This window comes from Trachinotus anak, unplaced genomic scaffold (assembly GCF_046630095.1).
Source record: "Trachinotus anak isolate AG129_WGS33_773 ecotype Australia unplaced genomic scaffold, CSIRO_AGI_Tana_v1 ptg000007l, whole genome shotgun sequence".
NCBI classification, from domain to species: Eukaryota; Metazoa; Chordata; class Actinopteri; order Carangiformes; family Carangidae; genus Trachinotus; species Trachinotus anak.
The window spans coordinates 6,063,283-6,084,575 of NW_027273858.1; the positions used below are offsets into that span (position 1 = coordinate 6,063,283).

The 21,293-nt window shown below is 40.1% G+C and overlaps 1 protein-coding gene across 1 annotated transcript; it reads left to right on the forward strand.

The window, feature by feature from the left end:
* Positions 1–254: 254 nt before the first annotated feature.
* LOC139622645 (deubiquitinase DESI2) lies at positions 255–20,607 on the forward strand. Its single transcript, XM_071480079.1, has 5 exons — positions 255–652; positions 10,468–10,540; positions 10,711–10,804; positions 13,537–13,678; positions 15,895–20,607. Exons 1-5 carry the CDS (start codon positions 605–607, stop codon positions 16,168–16,170), a joined length of 633 nt encoding a protein of 210 aa, XP_071336180.1. The 5' UTR covers positions 255–604; the 3' UTR covers positions 16,171–20,607.
* The last annotated feature ends 686 nt before the right edge of the window (positions 20,608–21,293 follow it).

Sequence of the window (21,293 nt, forward strand, 5' to 3'; positions counted from 1 at the left end):
CCTCAAGCCAAGAACTACACTTCCCATAATGCTCCTAGAGCCAAGGTTGACTAATCGAGTGTTCGCTCATCGCACCGCTCCGCTCGCCCACTCTCGCTGACGCTCCTCTCCCGGCGGCCGCATCCTCCCGCAGCTCCAGCGCCACCGTCAGCGAGCAAATAAGGGAGTAGCGACTCCTTTTTTTTTTTTTTTGTTTTTGTTTTTTTTGTGTCCGTACTGAGGAAATTGCGTTGTAATATCTCGACATTGTGGTGACGCTTTGCCGAAAATGAAAATACAGTTTTTCCGTGCCAGCACGCCTCCAAGAAGAGAAGACCCGCTGTGTAAAGTCAGCCTTTCCGCTTCGACCTCGGTAGCTCGACGGCTGTAGCAGGATCCTGAGGCTCAGCTGTCCTGAGGTGGACGGGTTTGGACAAAGCCAGTCAGATGTTGGACGCTGAAAAAAATCGTCGAGCCGATCATCCGTCGTGAAAGTGCCAGCAACACGGGGAGGTCTGTTTTTTAAGAGGGCGAGAGTTTGGATCTCGCACCGAGGGAAGGAGCAGGGGGAGTGCGGAGGAGTAAGACCCGCAAAGAAGAAGGGACCTAGGCCGAGAAAATCCCGATGCCAGTGATGGCAAACGAGCCGATCATCCTAAACGTCTATGATATGGTAAGTAGAAAAAGTAAAGATGGATGTCTTATTACTTGTTTGCCACTTTCTCTAAGGACTATGGTTCAGTCGTGTTTTCACGTAGCCATATCAACAATTCCCGGACGCCACGCCAAACTCCATTATAAAAAAAATGTGATTTAATGCCAGCAGAGGTGCAAAGAGTTCAGTTAAAGACTGAAGCTCATTTATAAATAAGCATGTACCACTCTTCAGTTCGGCTTAAATCAATAATATCAAACTGGGCTCATTTTAATTCAGTTTCACCTTTAGGAATTGGTTCAGCTGCTCCTTATCACTTATTTTCCAGCAAAATACACAATGGAACATGGGAGGGAGACGCAGAATCAAGTGCAAAAAGTTTTCCTGACATGAAGTTCTTGTGGAAAGGGTTTTCACTATTCAGATGATGTTATAAACCACAGCTCTTAGTGTATTCAGTGCAACTCAGGCCACACAAAGTTTATCAGTAGAAACACGGTGTTTTCGAATGGAGTCCGGTGCAAAAATAATGTTATGAATAAAAACATAAATTGAAATAACGGATAGTTGATTCAAAAACACACATGTCTATTATGTAAATATTGGGTTTCCATATCAGGAGTGGAGCATAATGGTCCTCATTGCCCACTAAGCTGCTGTTGCCAAAACAGAATAGTGACACAAGTGGAACATCTACAGGGTGGCCAAAGAGTTGCATTTCTCCATCTATTTCCTTTTATATTCATTCATGTGTGTCAGTCTACCTTGCTTTTGTGGATTTCAGTTCACTTAGGTCCAAAACAGGAAAACACGGGACTTGAAATCAAACTGCTGGTAAACCGCAGGTGGATGTAAAAGTCAAGTGAATATTTCACCCAGTCAACACTTCTGCTGGAGAGGAAACGTACGTATCACTGTTACAGCAGAGGTTGAATTTCAGACACTATGTTGTCACCATGCAGGGGTGAGTCAGTGTGGAGGGTGGGGGGGGTGGGGGTGGAAATTGACTGATGTGTTGATGAATCATTGATTGATATGGATTCATCAAGGCAGACAGATTACACCTAAAATGGAGATAGTCTTGTTAGGGGCTTTTAAACAGGCAGGGGCAGCGTTCTGGGATAATGTGTATGCTGGAAAACCGAAACTTTCTATAAACGTTCACCAGGCTTTTGTTTCTCATTGTACATCTGATTGCTTTTGTCTCTTTTTCGGTCTCCCAGTTCTTGTAAAACTTCAGAGGATATCAGGAGATACCAGAGAGATATTTTTAATCCAGGATCAATATGAAGATCCCCCTGCTCGAGACATGATTCATTTTCCTGCTCCTCTTCTATTTCTATTTTTAATCTGATTTATCGCTGCTCTGCTCCCTTTTAGCTGATGGCCAATATATCATCGGAGGCTTGAGGTTGTCTGGATGAACACTGAGGGCTTCAGGGTCGTTAAACAGAATCTGTACAAATTTGTTTTCTTGTCGGGAAAAAAAGTAGTACTGTATCACACAGTGTGAAATCAGGATTTAGCTGTGATAAGTACTCTTCTACTCAAATTTAATCCATATAATTACTGCATTTGTTCCATCCTATCTTTCCTACCTTCCTACCACTATCTCCTGTCATTCCCTCTTCCATGCCCCCCACCCCCATCTTTCACCTCCTCTTGTTTTTCACTTGACTTGCCGTCCACATTAGTTTATTCTCGGTGAAGACTACTGAAGAGCTTTTATCTCTGTCTCACTTCCATTCATGTGAACTGCTGCAGGGTTCCTCTGCACACTTTCACACGCAAAGGCTCATAGAAGTTACTCATACATATCTAAAACACACACACACACACACACACACACACACACACACACACACACACACACACACACACACACACAGACACGTAACTTGCTTTTACAGTTGCCTTTTGCTCTCTCGTGCTTTCAGTTCATTGTTTTTTTTCCTAACTGGTTATCTATACTGAGATGAAGAAGTTTAGTGTATATGTGTCTGTGAGGGAGAGAGTGAGTGCACATTTTACTTATTGAAGGAATTTTGTGGTTTGAACTCGTGCATGCAGATCGACTCACACCCATGCATATTTCTGGTGTTTGTATTTATTTTTTTGTGTGTTTTACTGTGGGAACAAAATTCTGGCTGGTTTGCAGAGGCTCTCCAGCGGTCATTGAAAACAAAGAGATGATGGCTGCCATCCATTCATTCATTCCTCTACTCCTCTACGACCTAATCAATAAACGCTTCCGCTGTTTATTGATTAGGCCGTTCAGACATGAGTACTATAGGGAAAGTGACCAACCGACTTACTGGGTCCTGACTGGCTGATTGGCTGCCTAGCTCTTATCTGTACGGCTGGTGGACTGGCTTCATGCTCACTGGCTGACTGGTGGACTTTCTGTCTGCTTGGTGGCTTCCTGACTAAGACTTTCCTGACTTGGAAGAAAATAAAAGATAGCTGGGTTATTAGGCCAAATCTTTTTTTCTTTTTTCCATTTTAACATTTTGTCAATTTTGACATACAGATCAATTCCAGTGGGTGCTGGATGACTCGTTTTCCTAATGAGTAGTTGAGTCACACAGTTTGTAGACTGACTCACTGTTAGCAGGCCGACAGACTAATTGTCTGTCTGACTCTTGATTGACAACAGTCAGTCAAGAGTCAAGAAATAACAGTTGGACATTTTGGGAAATATGCTTATTCTTCTTCTTGCAGAGGTTCAGGTGAGAAGCTTGACACCAGCCTCGTGTCTGTAAACTAGATATGTTGCCAAGTATGTATCTAGATATGTATGCATTTCTGTTTTTGTACAGATTAGAATAACGACATACAAGATTTCAATAACCAAGCTTTATAGGTGCATATTTTTGAATTTTGGAGAAAGCCAGGCTAGCTGTTTCCACCTACTTTAAGTCATTATGCTAAGCTAAGCTAATCACCTCCTGGTTAGCTTCATACTTGGCACACAAACACAAGAGTGAGACTGATCTTCTCATGTAACTCTAAGCAAGGAAGCAAACAACCATATTTCCCAAATTGTTAAACTATTCCTTTAGAGCTGCGCCAACCAGTCAATTAATTAACTGAGAGACAATTAATCAACTTTTCTAATCATTTAAATCATTTTTTTAGCAGAAGACCGTCCATTTAATGTTTCTAGCTTCTCAAGTGCGATGAATTGAGGCTTTTCCTTGTCTTAACATCATAGTTAAATGAATATCTTTGGGTTTTGGTCTGTTGTTCAAATAAAACAAGACATTTCGTGACAATATTGGATTCATAGAAACTATTTTTCACTATTGTCTGATGTTTTATTTGTCAAATAATGAATCAGTTAATAGGAAAAATAATCAGATGATTAATCCATTCACTCTTGCTGTTTTCATGACATGATTTTGAGCTAAAGCTGTTTTGCCTGTGAACAAGCTCCGTAAAGGGCCTGTACACTTCCTGCTCAGCAACAAACAGCTGACTGACACAGTTAGTGACCAGCTGGTTAACACAGTGGAGCATTAGCAGCTAATGAGCCAGATATTTTTCTTTGGAGTTGGTGTAAACCAAAAAAGAGGAGTTACTAGACTTATATTATTTAGGTGGCTGGAACCAGTTTCTCTGTAACTGCTGGATGTGTAAGTAAGCGACTGTTTGCTAACAAGTTTGTCATATCACCTTTTGTCAATGTTGACAAATTATGTCATTGTTATTTCTCACAAGTGCCCCAAGTGGCCAAAAAAACCCGGTATTACAGGTTAAAGCCCAGCTAGACATCTTCAGGTCTTATTTCAGCAGAGCAACAGTCCATAATCTGAATGTCTGTTTTATGTTGCAGTCCTGTTTTACAGTCTGAGCAGGGTTTTATTTAACAGTACACTGATCAGTTGAGTGACTGGTTAGGTGACAGGCTGCCTGTACCTAAGAGGAAGTCAGGAAACTGTGAAGATCAGATAAGTGCTGAGGTCAGGGAGGGCAGTGGCGACACACACTGCAGCATCCCCACTGCCGTCTCAGACGTTCACACCATCTAATGAGCAGTGGCAGCGCGGGCTGACTGAGGGGCAGCCTGGCTGTGGGCAGAGAGGCAGCGTGGTGGCAGTTTTGTCAGGGTGTGATTCTGCCTTTGAGCAAGACCCTGAACATTTGCTCAAAAATAGTGATGAAACAACTATTTCCCCTTTCCTTTTAAGAATCAATAATGTCACATGACTTTCAGGAATATCTGTGCAGACATGAGAACACCCCCCCCCTTCCCTCTACAATGCCCATTCTGTCAGGTCCTCCCCGCCGTCCCGCTCCCATCTCTGCTAAGTGGATTTCCTGGCCAGCTCTGAGTGCTTTAGTACGCTGCTCTAATGAGACAGCATTATCTGCACACCACCTGTCTGCTGGCCAGCTGCACCGTGCACTACTGTATCTGTGAGAGTACGTGCTGAGACTCGAGGTTCAGCAGCATCACGTAGCCAGATAGTCAGCTCAGCAGGTTGTGTTACTCTGTGTTGGTGGGGAATTCTGTCCTGGATGCTGCTCTGGATCAGTTAGAGACATGAGTCCCGTTCTTCTTTTGCACCACGGTAATGTGTCCCCAGACAAAAGTTAGTTAGGAGTGAAAAGTGTAACAGTGCTGGTAGTGTAGTGTCATGTAGGAAAATGGTTGGAGCCACTGCATGTCTTATGTCAAAAATCTTGCACAATACAGAAACACAGAAGTCAATTAGAAACTCAAACGGTACTGTAGGTTTTGGTTTGGCAGTAACACAGTCTAGAGTACAGGATGTCTGCAGGTCCTGAAATGTCTGAAAAAGCAGATTTCAGTTCCCTTAAAAGACTTTGGAGGTATTAAAGGTTTTAAAATTCATTGATAATGGTCTTGCGTATTGTTTCTTCATTGCTGTAGACAGTAACATCAGTTTTTGTTTGTTGTTGCAGGCTGTTGGGAGACTGAGTGAGACTGTTGTGACAGTGGGCTGTGCACGCAGGAGGATGTTTAATAATTACAATGTGTCATTATTTAATGTTATTACTAGTAGCCAAAGTACCTTAAGAGCTCATCAACTGTGTCAAGGAACTTATAGGAACTTTTTGTTGGGTCCAGATGACATTAACTGATTGATTATATTGGTAAGAATTAGTGTTTTACACAACTAATGCAGTTATGGGATATGAATGTCAATGACTTGAAATACTTGATAAATAATTTTGAGCCTTATTGTCCCATTTGGGTTTCCACCATCAGAACAGTTGACATTATATTTGTACATTATCTCCATTTTTGTAGTCAATCAGCTGGCACAACATATAACTTCATTAAGATATGACTCAAACTTCTGTGCTGCAGTGTGGTTTACAGGCTTAGAACAGGATTGGCTAAGTATAATTTTGTGGTCAAAATAACTATTTCCAAGAACAAAGCAGATTTAAGAACAGACTATTAATTGCAGACACAGAATTTACCAGCTTTTGGCTTGTGGCTGGCAGCAGTTTCCTTTCCTCATTTTGAGTTTTTCAGTTTGGTTTCAGTCACTGTGTTTCCGCTACAGCGGTGATGCACAGGCTAAAGACATTTCGTATCTCCCTGCTCATCATTTTGCTTAACACTTTCAGAGATGATAATCCTTTAACAGAGGAAAATTTCAGCACAGAAACACAGCATGGAGTGAGATGATTAAATACACAGGCATTTAACTGCAGCACCCATGTCTGCCTTTAATTCATTCACACACACACGCACACACACACACACACACTCAGCTCATTCTCATTCTCAGCGCTGTGGAGGAGGCAGGTTTTAACGAGCTTTGAAGTAATGACGGCTAAGATAAGAGTCTTATTTCACCACAAGGGTGGGGGGCGGGGGGTGGGTTGGGGGGCAGTACCGTCATAAACTAGCTTTTCCATGTTATTCCTGTCAACAGACAGGGTAGCAATCAGATTTTTCCTGCAGTCACTTACTTAACATAAACGCTGATATAAAACACAGGCGGCTGTGATTCCCGGAACCTGAGAAACAACCACTAAACTGATACGAACAGGATTTCATTAATATCGTTTAACTCATTGCTCACAGAATTCTTAAGATGACATTGGCTGATGCAAGAAATTATGGTGGCTGATTTGGGATTGATGCTGGAGATTGTAAAAATGTGGAAAAGATTTCTAAATAAAGGTGTTTTTCCTTGTCTTAAAAAAAGGCCTTTCAATGACTCTTGAAGGAGCATTTTTTAGCAACATTTCAACCTTATGTAGGTCAGGAAACAGACACACTGCAGTGTGAGACACTGGGCTGAAATGTTGTGCAAGAAAACGCTGTTTGCTCAGCAGTCTTATTTTCTCTCTGATGGTTCAGAATCCACTGCATTTATTTATCTAAATTACATAGAAATTACATCCAAGTCTGAATTAGTCACAGGCTCACAGACTAACAATGAACAGGATTCAGTTTTGTAGGAAAAAAAAGATTGAAATTCAGGTCTCCAAAAATGAGAAATATTCAATGTAGAGTTATGTCCCTAGTGTAAACCAATGCTACTACATACATTATAGGCATGTAATAAAAATCTAAAACTAAAATAAAAGGCGTAATATATAGCATATACCAATATTAATAACAACTATACAATGTATGGAGACAAAAATGGTCACAGGAAGTGAGGTGACAAGGAAGTTTGAATAATAGAAATAATAATTAATTACTTATTAAGTTCCACTTGAGGGAATAAAATTGGGTGGTGGATAAAGTGGTGTGTATCTGCAGGTAGCAGTGTTGGCAGCTTAAAATACAATCAGCTGCACTGAAGTGTGTGTGTGAAGTGTGTGTTTTATAATGCAACACAGTAGTACAGGGGCTCACTCTTTCCCTTTATTTACACAAAAGACATTCAGTCGCCAGGTGTGGACACTGGTGGAAAATATCACTTTTTTAGATTTATGATTGTTTTCCATAGCCTTTTATTAATTCTTATAAAATGTGAAAATCAGCTTTGAAAGACTCACAACTTGATTGAAATCAATAATCCATCGCAGTGATCTCCCTGTTGTTGTAATTGTTGGGCAAAGTTCAGACAATTCTCCTCACTTCACTGCTCCGCCTGGTTTGCTTCACAATTTGCATCTTATGTTTCTGCAGAGGTTTAAAGGTAACACATCTCTCCAGCATTACTTATAGTCAGCACAGTTTATTTATTATCCACAACAAGCAGACATGAGGTCAAAAGTCACAGTGCCCTGAACATGGAAACTGAAATGAAATGGGAAAATGTTGAGGAAAAAACCTTTCCTTTCCTTAATTCGACTCGTCATTCCTGCTCTGTGTGAAATGTAATGCAAACAGCCAGAGGCAGGTACAGTGTCCACATTTTATCACCACACACTGTGTTTTTTAACTGTTATACTGCACTGCAATGCAGATTTGTGGCGAAGACTGCCAGCTCTGCCACCACTGATTGTGTTACATACTGTATTTGCATAATAGTATTAAGGAAGTATGAGAGTAGTTTTTAAATAACTTTCTGTGGTTATCAGGCTGCTAAATATGTTTTGCATAGTTAATGTAAATGGGGTTTGAATATCATGAAGCATCTGAGAGTCTGAATGTGCACAGTACATGATAATCACTCCACCTGATCAGTTCGGTGTTTAAATGACTTGGTCAAGATCATATTGTGGCCTGCAGAGGCTGAGTGGCATGAAAATATGATTGATATGTCACTTATACTTCACTAGCGCTAAAAAGATTAGTCAATTAACTGATTAGCTGATCAGTAGAAGATTAATTTGCAAATAATTTTAGTGGTCAGTTAATCTTTAAAGTCATTTAATGAGCAGAAATAACAAATATCTGCTGGCATGGCTGCAAAGAACAATTATTTTGATTACTGATTAATCTGCCAAAAATTGTCTTCATTTATCCCCTTGGTCATTAGAAGGTCATAAATTAGTGAAAAATGCCATCACAGTTTCCTAATACCCAATTTGATTTCATCAGATGCTTTTTTTTGCCCACAATAGGTGTCTCTGCATTTTACTGATTTCAGCTCTTGACTGTATCATTCACGTCCCCCTCAGGATGAATTTTGGTCCTCTGACTTTTCATCTAGCTTTAGGTCAAAAGGACAACATTTTCATTTGATATGTCTAATATTTTGGTTTTCGACTTAATACGTGCAAAATCACATTCTCTTCAGCCTCAGATGTATTTTGTGTATAGTGCTCAAACATCAGCATTATTATTATTATTATTATTATTATTCAGCACCTTGTAATGTGAAGTCAAGCTCAGCACTGCATTTCTCTCCCCCGTCCTCTGTGATAAAAGATCTTTTCACACAAATGAACTCTGCCTAGCAACAGCCTGCCCAATCACCTTGTAGCGACGGGATGTTAGACAGAAACGCTGCCGAAAAGATGGACGGACATGCCAGAGATCAGTGCTGCTGCAGTTATTGGTTCTTTGTGCCCTTTCTTGTGTTTGTATGTGGGCTTGTCTTTTAGTGTGTGTGTGTGTGTGTGTGTGTGTGTGTGTGTGTGTAAGAGATAAACATCAGAGGCTCACAGATCGCATTTCAGCCATCTGGGATCATGGGATGGTCGAGTGTCAGGAAGAGAGCGGCTGTCACTGAACAATGAGCAGCCGAGGTTAATTCAGTTTCTTAATCTAGTCCTGTGTGTTAGGTCTGTTTTGAACTCTTCCTCTGATGTATCATGAATGGATTTTTGTGACTGAATTATGTAGTTATTTAGTAAATCACAATGAAAAACATGAAAGCGCAATAAGACAGCGACTCATTCAGCACTGAAGTTTGCATTGCGACACTTGCAGCCAGTTTTGGCACAGCACGCCATCGTGGGATTTCAAGTGTGATCCAAACATGGATGTTGCCTCTTGAGCGACCATCTGTGGTCTAATTGCAGGGATCTAGTTGTTTGCAAGTAGAAGTTACATCATACAAAATAATTTCCATTTTATTTGCTGTGATCTGCTCAAGAGTTGGTTTCTCTACTTCTTCAGTGTGTATAAAAAAACACTCTAGTTGTGTCTGAAATAATGTAATATTTCACTGTTCGGTGTATAGATAATTAGATGTAAATCAGTTATCAAAAAGGCAACAAGAAAAACATTTACATTTTTACTTCACATGGTGGAATAATTTGAGTCCACTACAGAGCTAGAGGCTGGGCAACTAGCTTATTGTAGGTATATTAAAATGTCGGCAGATAATAGAGCTGAAGCAATTAGTTGATTAATTGATTGACATCAAAGTAATCTGCAACTCTTTTAAACCGACTGATAATAGATTGTTTCAGTCTTTTCCCAAGCAAAGATGCTGAATCAGAGCCAAACATTCTGTTTCCACTTTCTCAAATGAGAGGATTTCCTGCTTTTCTTTGCTATATGTCTTTGTTAACCAAATATTTTCGTGTACTTGGACTTTAGGTCACATAGAACAAGGCATTTGAAGATGTCACGTTCATCTCTGCAAAGCTGTTATTTTATGACAATTTTTCTGAATCAATAATGACCATAATAGTTTGATGCATCCCACGTTAACAATAAGAAATGGCAGTTTGTCCAAGAGAGAACTGACAAGTTTATTTTATGTGCTGAATGTGACTATTTTTATCAACCGTTTCAGCTATGAAACGATTTGAAACAATACGTGTCAATAAGTAGTGAAGAAAGCTCATCACAACAAAGAGCAATAAATATGTGAATTTTTCTGGTATTATAAATGTTGCATAGTTGCAGTTACTGTTCTGAATTGATACAAAGACATTTTATTTTTTATTCTTCATCTTTTTCTTATGTTTCTGTTTCTGTGTCTTTCTGTCTTCAGTACTGGATCAATGAGTTCACCAGCTCTCTGGGCATCGGGGTGTTTCACTCAGGGATAGAGATCTATGGAAGAGGTAAGGTTACTCAGATATATGACTCCAAACATATCAGGTCAGCTGCCTGAGGATGGGGGTTCAGGGTTCAGATGGGATGCTTTTTAACACTCAGAATATAATATATACGTCACTGTTTTTCCATCAAAGCAAGTCTGTCTAAAACTTTTTTTCATGCTGTGTGTGTTTAGAGTTTGCCTATGGTGGACACCCGTACCCATTCTCAGGGATCTTTGAGATTACACCAGGTGATGCAACCGAACTTGGCGAGACCTTCAAGTTTAAGTGAGTATGGGATATTTGGTGTTCTCTGATGTGGAGGTTTGTTGTTTGTCGAGTGAAAAGAGGGTGAAGAAGAAGAGATGTAGCTGCTTCTGTGTTGTTCAGGGATTTTACTGTGGACAGAGGTCTCTACTAAAACTACCTGGAAACACTAAATTGGGTCATTTTCACATGAAGATGGTGTTTTAAGGTTTAGACGGCTTAATGGAGACATAGTCTAAGTCACAGTTCACAAGTTACTTAGCTCAGCAGTCAGTGAACCTGCACTAAACTCATCAGTCAGTGTCCTTACACGAACTGAAGTAACTGCTGTTCTGCCTTCTCCAGTAAAGTCAGTTTCTTACCATCATGAAAACAAGAAACGCTGTTTTCCATTTTCAGCGCAGGAGATCAGATGATTTCACCCGTAAAACACAGATTTCCTGGTTTGTGTTTGCATGAACCAGTTTTTTTTTTACATTTACATGAGAGAGTGAACATCTGTCTGTCTGCTCTTCTCCAATACAAACACACACACAATCAAAAACATAACTTGTAATTCAAAAATTCAAAAATAAAATACAGGAAGCAGCCTCTTGTATTACTAATACATTTAAGATAAGAAAGCCATAAGGTTGGTAATATTACTGACCTGCTGCAGGTTTCATGGATCTACAGTAAAAAGGTTATTACAGTGCATGTAATAGTTTTCTCTGATTACCTTCATAACCCGGTTTCTCTGAGTAACGTAATGCAGGTAAACATATTGACTAATAGTCACTGCTGGATACGCTCTGGCACGTAAATCAGCTGGTTTGTAAATTAATTAAACATTGACATTTGATTTATTATTAGTGTTTGGGTCATGAGTTACTCAATGAACTCAACAGGACAAATAATCATTGTCCAACAGTCACTCTGTGAGCCAATCATTAATTTGTCCGCTAAAAGCCAGAGAATCCAGGCCTTTTCTGTGTATCCAGTCAGCCAGTGAGCCGGTGTCTTCTCGTGATGAGGGCTACTGCTGATTACTGCTGCTACAGGAAGGAAAGATGAAAAAAATACATGGGTGGGGAGCACAGAGAGAACAGCATGTGTTACATTTTTTTGATTTCACACTTGATTCATGGTTTGTGGCAGCTGATTTCTCTTCGACGGAGAAACAGTGAAAGAAAACACAAGAGGCTGAGCAGAAAACTGTTTTGATCTTGTGACTTTGAGACGGGAAAAGAGAGAAACTTGATGCTGCTCTGGGGTAATTACAAAGGCTTGTGGTGTTGTAGTGGACTGCAGCACATCATAGAGCTGCAACTAATATTTTAATTAGCAGTTAATCTGATGATTATTTTCTCAATTTAGTCGATAATTTGTTTGTTTATAAAGTATCAGAAAATAGTGAAAAAATTAAAAGCATCAGATCCTCAAACCTGCGAAGCAAAGAAGGGAAACAAACAAATATCTGTCTTAGAAAATGACTGAAACGATTCTCAGATTATCAGAAAAGTTGCCAATTCATTTTTCGTTCATCAATTCATTGACTATTCGTTGCAGTAGTATGTTGTATGATGTTTCTAATGTTATTCCTTATGTAAATAAGTAAATGAGGTGGTAAAGAACAAACTGTATGATCTTGTGAAACTCAACTGTATAAAACCAACAGTGTGATTTCAGGAAAATCAAAGGTGTTGAGCGGAAAATAAGTTGAGTCGGGTCAACTGCAGAAATGAAGGTGCCTGTAAATGTGAGACACTGTGAGGGTCGTTTGTTCTGATTCTTCCTGCAGCTGAATTAAAGTCTGTTGCTGTGGTGAGACAGTAGGGTTCCCAGTCAGCTCAATACGTTTTTGGATTCCCAGAATCAGCCGTGTGTGTGTGTGTGTGTGTGTGTGTGTGTGTGTGTGTGTGTGTGTGTGTGTGTGTGTGTGTGTGTGTGTGTGTGTGTGTGTGTGTGTGTGTGTGTGTGTGTGTGTGTGTGTGTGTGTGTCAGTCAGAGTGTGTCTAAAGCCACAGGGCAGATCAACTAGAGCAGAAGTAATACAGCCGCACAGTAGCTCTGTGTAGAGAAACACACACACCCAGGCCCACTTTCTGTCTCCATGCAGGCCACTAGACCATAAGTATGGATCATCTGGGACAAATGCCGACACATCACCCCATGCAGTGTCTTGTTGCCAGATGAATCCAGTCCTCTCTCAGGCTGAAATCCATCATATTGTTCTGATACCAGTGATCAAGTTATTCTTTCCTTTAAACTTCAAAGAGACTGAGCAGGTGAATCCAGGTGAAAAGCTGCTTATGGAACAGATCTGGTGAATCCATTTTAACCTGTGTTTGTTCACGTTTGTTATTTCATTGAGGATGTTTTACACGAATGCTCCACATGTAATGGTATTTTAATCCAGATTTAGACATTTGTCAGGCTCAGTCACAGATAGATAAACAGCTTCAGACTCGCAGTCCAGCTGGGGGAGGAGTAGAAAAGGAAATGCTCATAATGATTTATAAACAGATGCATTTTCAGCAACACTTTATATTTATTCCAGCTCTGTGGCGTTCCCATACACCCTTACACTCCTGTATCCCCATTTACAGGGAAAGGCCGACTGTCACAGAAGAACCAGTTGTTTTGTACGAGTCCGTTGGTTGTGCAAAAGAGGTTGAAACAAAATGTCCCGAAGTCATTCTTGATGTTTCATCAGTGAGTAATAATATCTGGTAACACCTGCCTCCACACCCTTTCCCCACTCGTCTCTGTAGAGAAGCCATAGTCCTGGGCAGCACGGACTTCACAGAGGAGGATGTGGAGCGGATCGTGGAGGAAATGGGGAAGGAATACAAAGGCAACGCCTACCACCTCATGCACAAGAACTGCAACCACTTCTCCTCGGCACTGTCAGAGGTAGGTGTAGGTCCAGAAAAAAAACAACACGCTCAGTTAAATACCATTAAAGTGTAACCCTCACTATGTCTTGATTTAGGCTCTCCTGTTCTGAGTGTGACTGCTTGAACTAGCTGTGTGTGTGTGTGTGTGTGTGTGTGTGTGTGTGTGTGTGTGTGTGTGTGTGTGTGTGTGCGTGTGTGTGTGCGTGTGTGTGTGCGTGTGTGTGTGTACTTTCAATCAGCTTATCCTGGTGTGACTAATGAGCAGAGAGTCTTACAGTTAGCATCTCGCACTGAGATGGGGATTAGGACACACTGATACAAGCCCAGACATGCAGAGCCAGCTGGAAAACACACACATGCACACTTCTACTACACATACACAGATGCTCTGCGTATACCACATGTGAAGATACTCTCAAAGGGAAATGCACAGTTTAAAACTGATATTCACACATAGTGACAAAAACAGGCATCACATCAATGCAATACACAGAGGAAAACAGAGAAACACACAGAGCAGAGCAGGGGGAGGTGGCTCTGCCCTCAGGATTTGATTCTCATGTTTACTGTAACCTCACTGACATGGGAGGTTGACTCAGAGAGAGACCCAGGCAGGAAATGATTGGACACAAAGATGGTTGTTACAGCTTTGAAAGATAAGCATCACAGGTACTTCTGCATAGAGGATGTTTTACTGTGTGTGACTCTGATGTCGGTCCTCTTTTTGTCCTCACATCTCGTTGCACTGCCCCCAAGTGGCCAAAAAAATGACTGCCTGCAGGTTTAAGGAGAGCCGCATGGAGGAAGGGTTGAGAAAGTTTTAAGAAGATCCTCGTGCCTCTTTTCTCGCTTGCGTTTCCTTTTCTCGCCTCCTCTCTTTATCTCCTCTTGCCTCATAGTACTAGTTATTTTTATCCAGAGTCGTACTCGGGTGTCGGCTATATAAAGCCAGCTGATCTGCCACGAACAGCTTGTGTTGGTGGTTTGAAAGCTTGTTTAGGGAGTGCAAAGAGGGTATTTCTATAAATGTATCACCGCAGTGGGAGTTCTCCAGCTAAAGCTTATTTTTATGTCAACCAAACACTACACCAGGTGATTTTTTTATTTTGTGGATTGACTAGAGCTGTCTGTAGTGGGTTTAGGCTTCCTCCTTCTAGTCGAGGATTGCTCATCTGTTAGATCATCTGTGTAGATAAGATACAGAACAACCCACAGTTATTCACACCGATTTCTTCTTGTGACAACACACTCATCTCTGGAGGAGGTGAGGAAGCTTTTCTTGATCTGGCAAACTCGAAAACAGGTGCTGCAGCATAAAAACAGTATACAATCCAGTATCATCTGTTGGCCGCATATGACGTGACACAACATGCAAAATCAACTGCTTTGCAAGACATTTTTGTGGTTGGAAGCAAATCCATCCTGTCTCTGTCTGGCTCGCATCTTAAAAAAGCAGCCTATCAGCAGCTTAGGCAGCGATTTGATAAAAGAACACTTAAGCTCTTTGACTGGGAAACACTGAGTTTCTTGTCTCACAATGTCGTAATGACAGAGCTAGGTGATGATAATAATCCCTCACATTAACAGTGTTGGGTTAGTTTTAGTACATGGAGAGATTGCTACATGAAGCGTCTTATGGCATTTTGCCACATTGTCTTGGGATTTTTTTTTTTAGTTTAGTTTTTTTTTAAGACACAGAAAGTCAGGAAATATAATAAAATTCCCTTGAAGTGTCCTCACAAGAGAAAGGCAGGCTGTATTTTCAAGTTATGCATCCATTGTTTCAGATTTTTTTTTCCTTCCACAGCAAACTCAGCTAAACTCAGATGTTTTAACCAACCAGGAAGTCATATGGAGTGTTTGTAGGTCATGATTCAGGAAAGCGTTTTGGTTTAGAGAGCAAAGGAAACAAGATTTACATGGAATTCACATTGAAATTGACACAAATTATGTTCAAGTTGATTTTAACATTCATTTAGACAAACTTCGTTTCTTGCAGTGTCTTAGACAATCTAACTTTATTAACAGAAGAATGAACTATTATTAGATACTCCCCTCAAGTGTGGTGTATTGTTGGTGTTTTATTTTGTGTTTTCAGTGATTCTGATCATTGTTTTCTTGATTAATTGTTTGATCTGTAAAATGAAAAAAGTGAAAACTTAAGGTCTTAAGATCTACAATGTCATATTTCTCTCTTTTCCACACCTCCCTCTCTCTTCCTCTGCCCCTCAGATCCTGTGCGGCAGGGAGATCCCTCGCTGGGTCAACCGCCTGGCCTACTTCAGCTCCTGCGTGCCATTCCTCCAGAGCTGCCTGCCCAAAGAGTGGCTGACCCCGGCTGCCTTACAGTCCAGTGTCAGCCAGGAGCTCCACGGAGGAGGAGAGCTGGAGGAGGCCGAGGACGCCGCTGCCACAGCCTCCCTGGCCTCCATGTCGCCCTGCTCGCCCTCATCCTCCTCTAGCCCCTCCTCCTTGCCTCGTCATTCCCGCCACCATCCCCGGCGGTAGAAGGTGCAGGGTCTGCTGGGGAACTTTGGGCTGGACAGGAAACAAAATAGCTGCAGCAGCTGATGAGTCCAGCTACAGCCAAATGTCCTGTCAGACTGTCTTCGAGCAAGGCACTGAACTGCCTCCTGCTCCGGGTAAGAACGTCAGCCAAATCCCTGCAGTGATCCTGAGCAGTGGAACGGTTTCTCCTGGCAGGGGGAAGGAGATCTCGCTGCTGACAGAGGCATGTTCCGTCAGCGAACATGTCTGACGGATAACAACACCCCATCCAAAATCCAAACTATTTCCCCTCTAGTCTCTTTCATTATTTTACCAGCCAAATCAAAATGCAGAATGGAAGCAGAGCCATTTGCTTTTCTACCGCAGTGTTTCATGATTTAGGAACGTTTACCAGCCACATTCAGATTTTAGCAGCAGTTACTCGGTCGATTGTGCTAATCTCCACCTTGCTGTAGTGGAAACCAGAGAGAGCGGATGTTGTAAAAGAAGCGTTTAAAACCATGAACCCGCAGCAAAGGAGTGACCTTTAACAACCAGAATTAGATTAGATTTGATTAAGAGTCGATGTTCAGTGAAATCGTTCTTTATTCTGCAGCCAAGTTTTTAGAAATTGGAGTAAACATGAACAAAGATGGATTGATGTCTCTGGCTTCTTAACTTTCCTAAGGTTGTGGCTGTATCGCCATCAAACTTGAACTGTGAAAGTCTCACTTGGGTGCAAAATGTGGGAGGGTTACCCCTCATCACTAGTGTTTCAGTTGTTTGGAGCTGAATAATCTAACTTTTATCAGCCAAGTGGAGCTAATTCGGGATGAATGAGAAGCCACCACAGCCTGAGAGACCTGTCAATCAAATCAAACTTGCCATAGACATCTTTAATATCGTGTGTTTGGAAGAATAATTCAAAACACAGAGACGTCTCACATGAGAAGAAATCATCTTTTGAGAGATTAATGTCTTAGGAAAAATAATGTATTTAAATTGTATGTATAGAAAGAAATAAAGGCAGACAAGTGTTTACAGCTGTTTAATCACTGTCTTTTCAAATATGGGGATAACGCAGCACAGTTTCAGACAGTCTCTCCTTGGCTTTCATAGTGTCGTACCCGGTTCTTAACATGAAAAGTGGCAGAGATAGTTGTCAGGAATTAAAAAAGAGAGCTAGAGGGAGAAGTTCGATCATGACATGAAGTGGGTGTGAATGTGAGATTATCGGCTAAAGAGGCCACAGTGAAATGAAACAATGGAACAACCTGTCGAGATTTAAATTTGTTAAAATTCACTCAACTAAGTTCAAACTAAGGTCACTGATGAAAACAGTGACGCCTGCCCACTGACTCCAAGCCACAAGATTTATTCATAACATGTTTAAGGTGTAGTTGGGTCTTCGTCAGGTGAAACAGTTCAAGAACAAATAAAAAAAGGATATATAACCTAAATGTGCACACATGTGCATTGTAATTCAGACTGAGATCGAAACATTGTCTTTATGAATAAATGTGGTGGTTTGGAGTCAGAGTGCAGATGTCACTTTTTTCATTGATGGTTTTTTTTTTTTTTTTTTTTAAATATCTTTGCACTGATAAGTGATGCACATATAATTGCAGCCTTCAGTTGTTTGCAATCTGAAGAAACTGATCATTATCATGTTTTTCATCACCTCTAGCCAAGTGCCGGTAAAGTTTGACTGTGGCTGGTAGATGTTTCCGCTGCAGCCAGCTGTAGCTAACATGCCCTGAATATTTGGCTGGTAAACTTTTGAAAGCAGCCGGTAGATTTTGGACTCTAAACACTTTGCCTCAAAATGCTGTGTGTGCATCAGGACCTCAGCCGTGTGCTCTTTTTTTCTATCACAACAAGCTGGATGGACTACAATCAGCCTCATTTCCCTCAAACGCCACACAGACACAAATAAACTGATCCAGAACCAGTGTCAAAATGGGAGAAAATCCCTAACACACCTTGGATGGGTTCAGCTCCAGGTAATCTTTGCTTCCCAAGTCCCTCTCTTCTTCTTTGCCCCTTTTTGTAGCAGCCCTTCCTACCTGCCCTTCTTGGAATAACCACACCTGATTTGATAAAAACTGAACCCAATGAAGAAGATTTTCTGTTAAGTAATAATTACAAATTAGCAGCAGCTATTTCTTCATCAATAATGTAATCTTGTTATTTTATTCTAAGTCATTTCAGAATTGGGTTGCAGGGCAGGCAGTGACTTTGAGGTCAGTGAAGTTTTTTTGTTACCAAGAAGGTTCTGGGTTTAAATCCCAGAGTAAAATAGAGTGATTTCTTTCTTAGTAGCAACTGCCAAGGTGCCTTTAAGCAAGGTACTTCACCTACAAGTGTCCCAGTGGCCACCAGTAAGGCTGTGGTTGTACTGGCCTGCTCCCAGTTCTCAGTGTGTTCACCTCTGTAAGCAAAATGTTTCTTCGTTACCCGAGCAAGTCAAGCAAACGTTGATGGACTCGACTGATGTTGGTTTGTAATCTACATAAATATCTGAAGAACAAGAGAAGGAGGGGGAAGCGAGGAAGAGTGTGTCTTAAATGTTAACCCTCTTTAACTGACCTGTGATCAGCCCTGCACTCCTGACAGTCAAACTCCTCACATCTGTGTCCAGTTAGGGATGACGCACATTGGTGTTAATTTGGAGCATCACAAGCACACTTTGAGTTTTATTTTAAAAGATTATACTTTAATTTTATTCAGGAAAAACTGATTGAAATCATAATGTACTATCATTTTAATCATTAAAAAAAACTGTCAAGTATAATTTTACAAGAAGATGCTGCTTTTCCAAATGATGAGCACCTCATTTACAACTCTATATATGCTGTTAGCAGCACCACCTATGCTGCGTAATGTGTATTGTCCCAAACAACAGCCATGGATGTGTTGAAAACATATTTCTCACTTGATTTTACTTGTTTTGCTGAAAGTCTGAGGACTGGACTGCAGGCAAGAAATCACCTTTGTGTTTTTTTTTAATTCTGTATTGTATTTCTATGATATATGGACTCTGGCCTTTTTGTCTGTTTTGTTTATGTTTGATAAACTCAGGACTCCAAAAGGCTTTGTAATATAATCCTTTAAACTTTTTTATTCCACATTTTATGTTTGCATTGTTGTTGCTTTTTCTAATGCAGTAGTCACTCCATAGAGCTTTTGAAGAACGCACTGTGGCAGTGCAGTTTTATACTCCTCTCTTTGATAAAGGAAAAAAAAAGAACTTTTGTTTACAACTTGGATGTTCGTATGTGAGCCTGTGCTGCTCTTTCTTTTCCCGTCTGTGCATGAATGTGTGAGTGTGTGCACACTTGTATTATAAATAGATGGTATCAACAAGCTGCCAACTGGGCCACATTTCTCTACATCACACACACACAAATAATCTGCAAAAGGGATCCATCTTCACAAATGTAGCAGGTGTTTCCAAGGTATTTTTTCAAAACGTTGCTGCATCTTCAAGAGATGAGATTTCTTTAAACATATTTGTCCTCAATCCTGAATTTCAAGTCATTTCAGTGATATTACTTTTGGTGCAGTGGCAGATAATTTTGCAGATTCTTTTCAGGACTTTGTTTTCTGGTAAATAAACCAAACAGAAGCAGTGTTAAAGCAGGACCCACTGTAAAACAATGACATTTCTCACAAAACCAGCATATTTATCTGATTTTGGAGTGAAAGGATTCAACTCAAGTGTGTTATGGACTTCATTTAAATGTTACTTTTTTTTGTAAATCTGAATAAGAAAACGTAAACTTTATTTTTAATGCACTGACACTGACTGACACACACTTCTACTGCTGTCAGCCTTCTGCCGGCTGTTACTTGTACTGTTACTTGTCTGTGCTTCAGCACACAGACACTGAGGTTTCCCTTAACCTTAATAGCTTCTGATAATTTATTCATCATTGTTGATCAAGTACACAATATCTCATCAAACACTAGGTATCCACCAACTGAATGGATTAATCAACATATGGGGCCTTTCATTTCAAAAGGCTGAGGATGAAAAAGTTCAGATCACAACATTTAACATAATTTACAGAGGAAGTACAACCTATCACCATTACTGAGGCCAAAGATAGCTACAATGTCACCAATCCTTGTTTTTTTTGTTTGTTTTGTTTTGTTTTCTTAACAGCCATTTAATTGTCAACTTTATAATGAATGTCTCATTTTGAAATGAAACCCTTATTCTTTGAGTAAATGTAGTTATTTAATTATAGTACTAAATGTCCTATCAAAGGATTTTGTGTGGGATATTTGCACCACATGTGTGAGCTGTGAATGTAAATTGGGAAACCTCAGTCATTCAAACCCTACAAAAAAAACTGACTTCAACTGTTTGAGTGAATTTTCACAGAGACTAAAGTGGAGCCAACCAGATTTGTACCCTGTTGGAAAGTTATTAAAGAGACATTTACAATCTGACTCTGATTCTGTGCCATTACTGATTTGATAAATGAGTTTATTGGTTATTATTATCTACTTTGATATGGAATCCCAAAGCGTTTTATATGAAATCAATAGTCTGTTTTTATTTCATTTTGGCAAAACATTTTTAGGTCTTGATAAGTTTTATTTAATAATGACACTGGTGAGGTCAACAGTCACCGCTCCTCAGTAGTGAAGGAGTTAAAGTCTTTTATTGAATTAAAAGTTAAAAATAATCCATCACAAGTCCTGCATTAACAATAAGTAATGCTCAAAAATAAACCATGTGAGTTTTACACTATTATATGTTATAAAATTATTACTACTCATGTATTAATGTGTAAGCAGCATGTTACTGTTGTAGGTGGAGCTGACTCAACTGTTTTTAATAGGACTTCAACTAATGATTATTTTCATTATAGATTAATCAGAAAATGTTTTTTATTCTATGGTTTGTAAAACTAACGGACAAACAAATAAATGAGAACAGGGAAAAACAGCAAATCATCACACACATTTGAGAAGCTGGGACCATGGAAAGTTTGCCACTTCTGCATGAAAAATAACTTAAATTGAAATATTTTATTGTTTCATTTTCTGTGAGGCGACTAATTGATTAATCTGCTAATCATTTTAGCTTTAATTGTATGTACTTAAGTAAATGTACCAGATTCAGTTGGCTC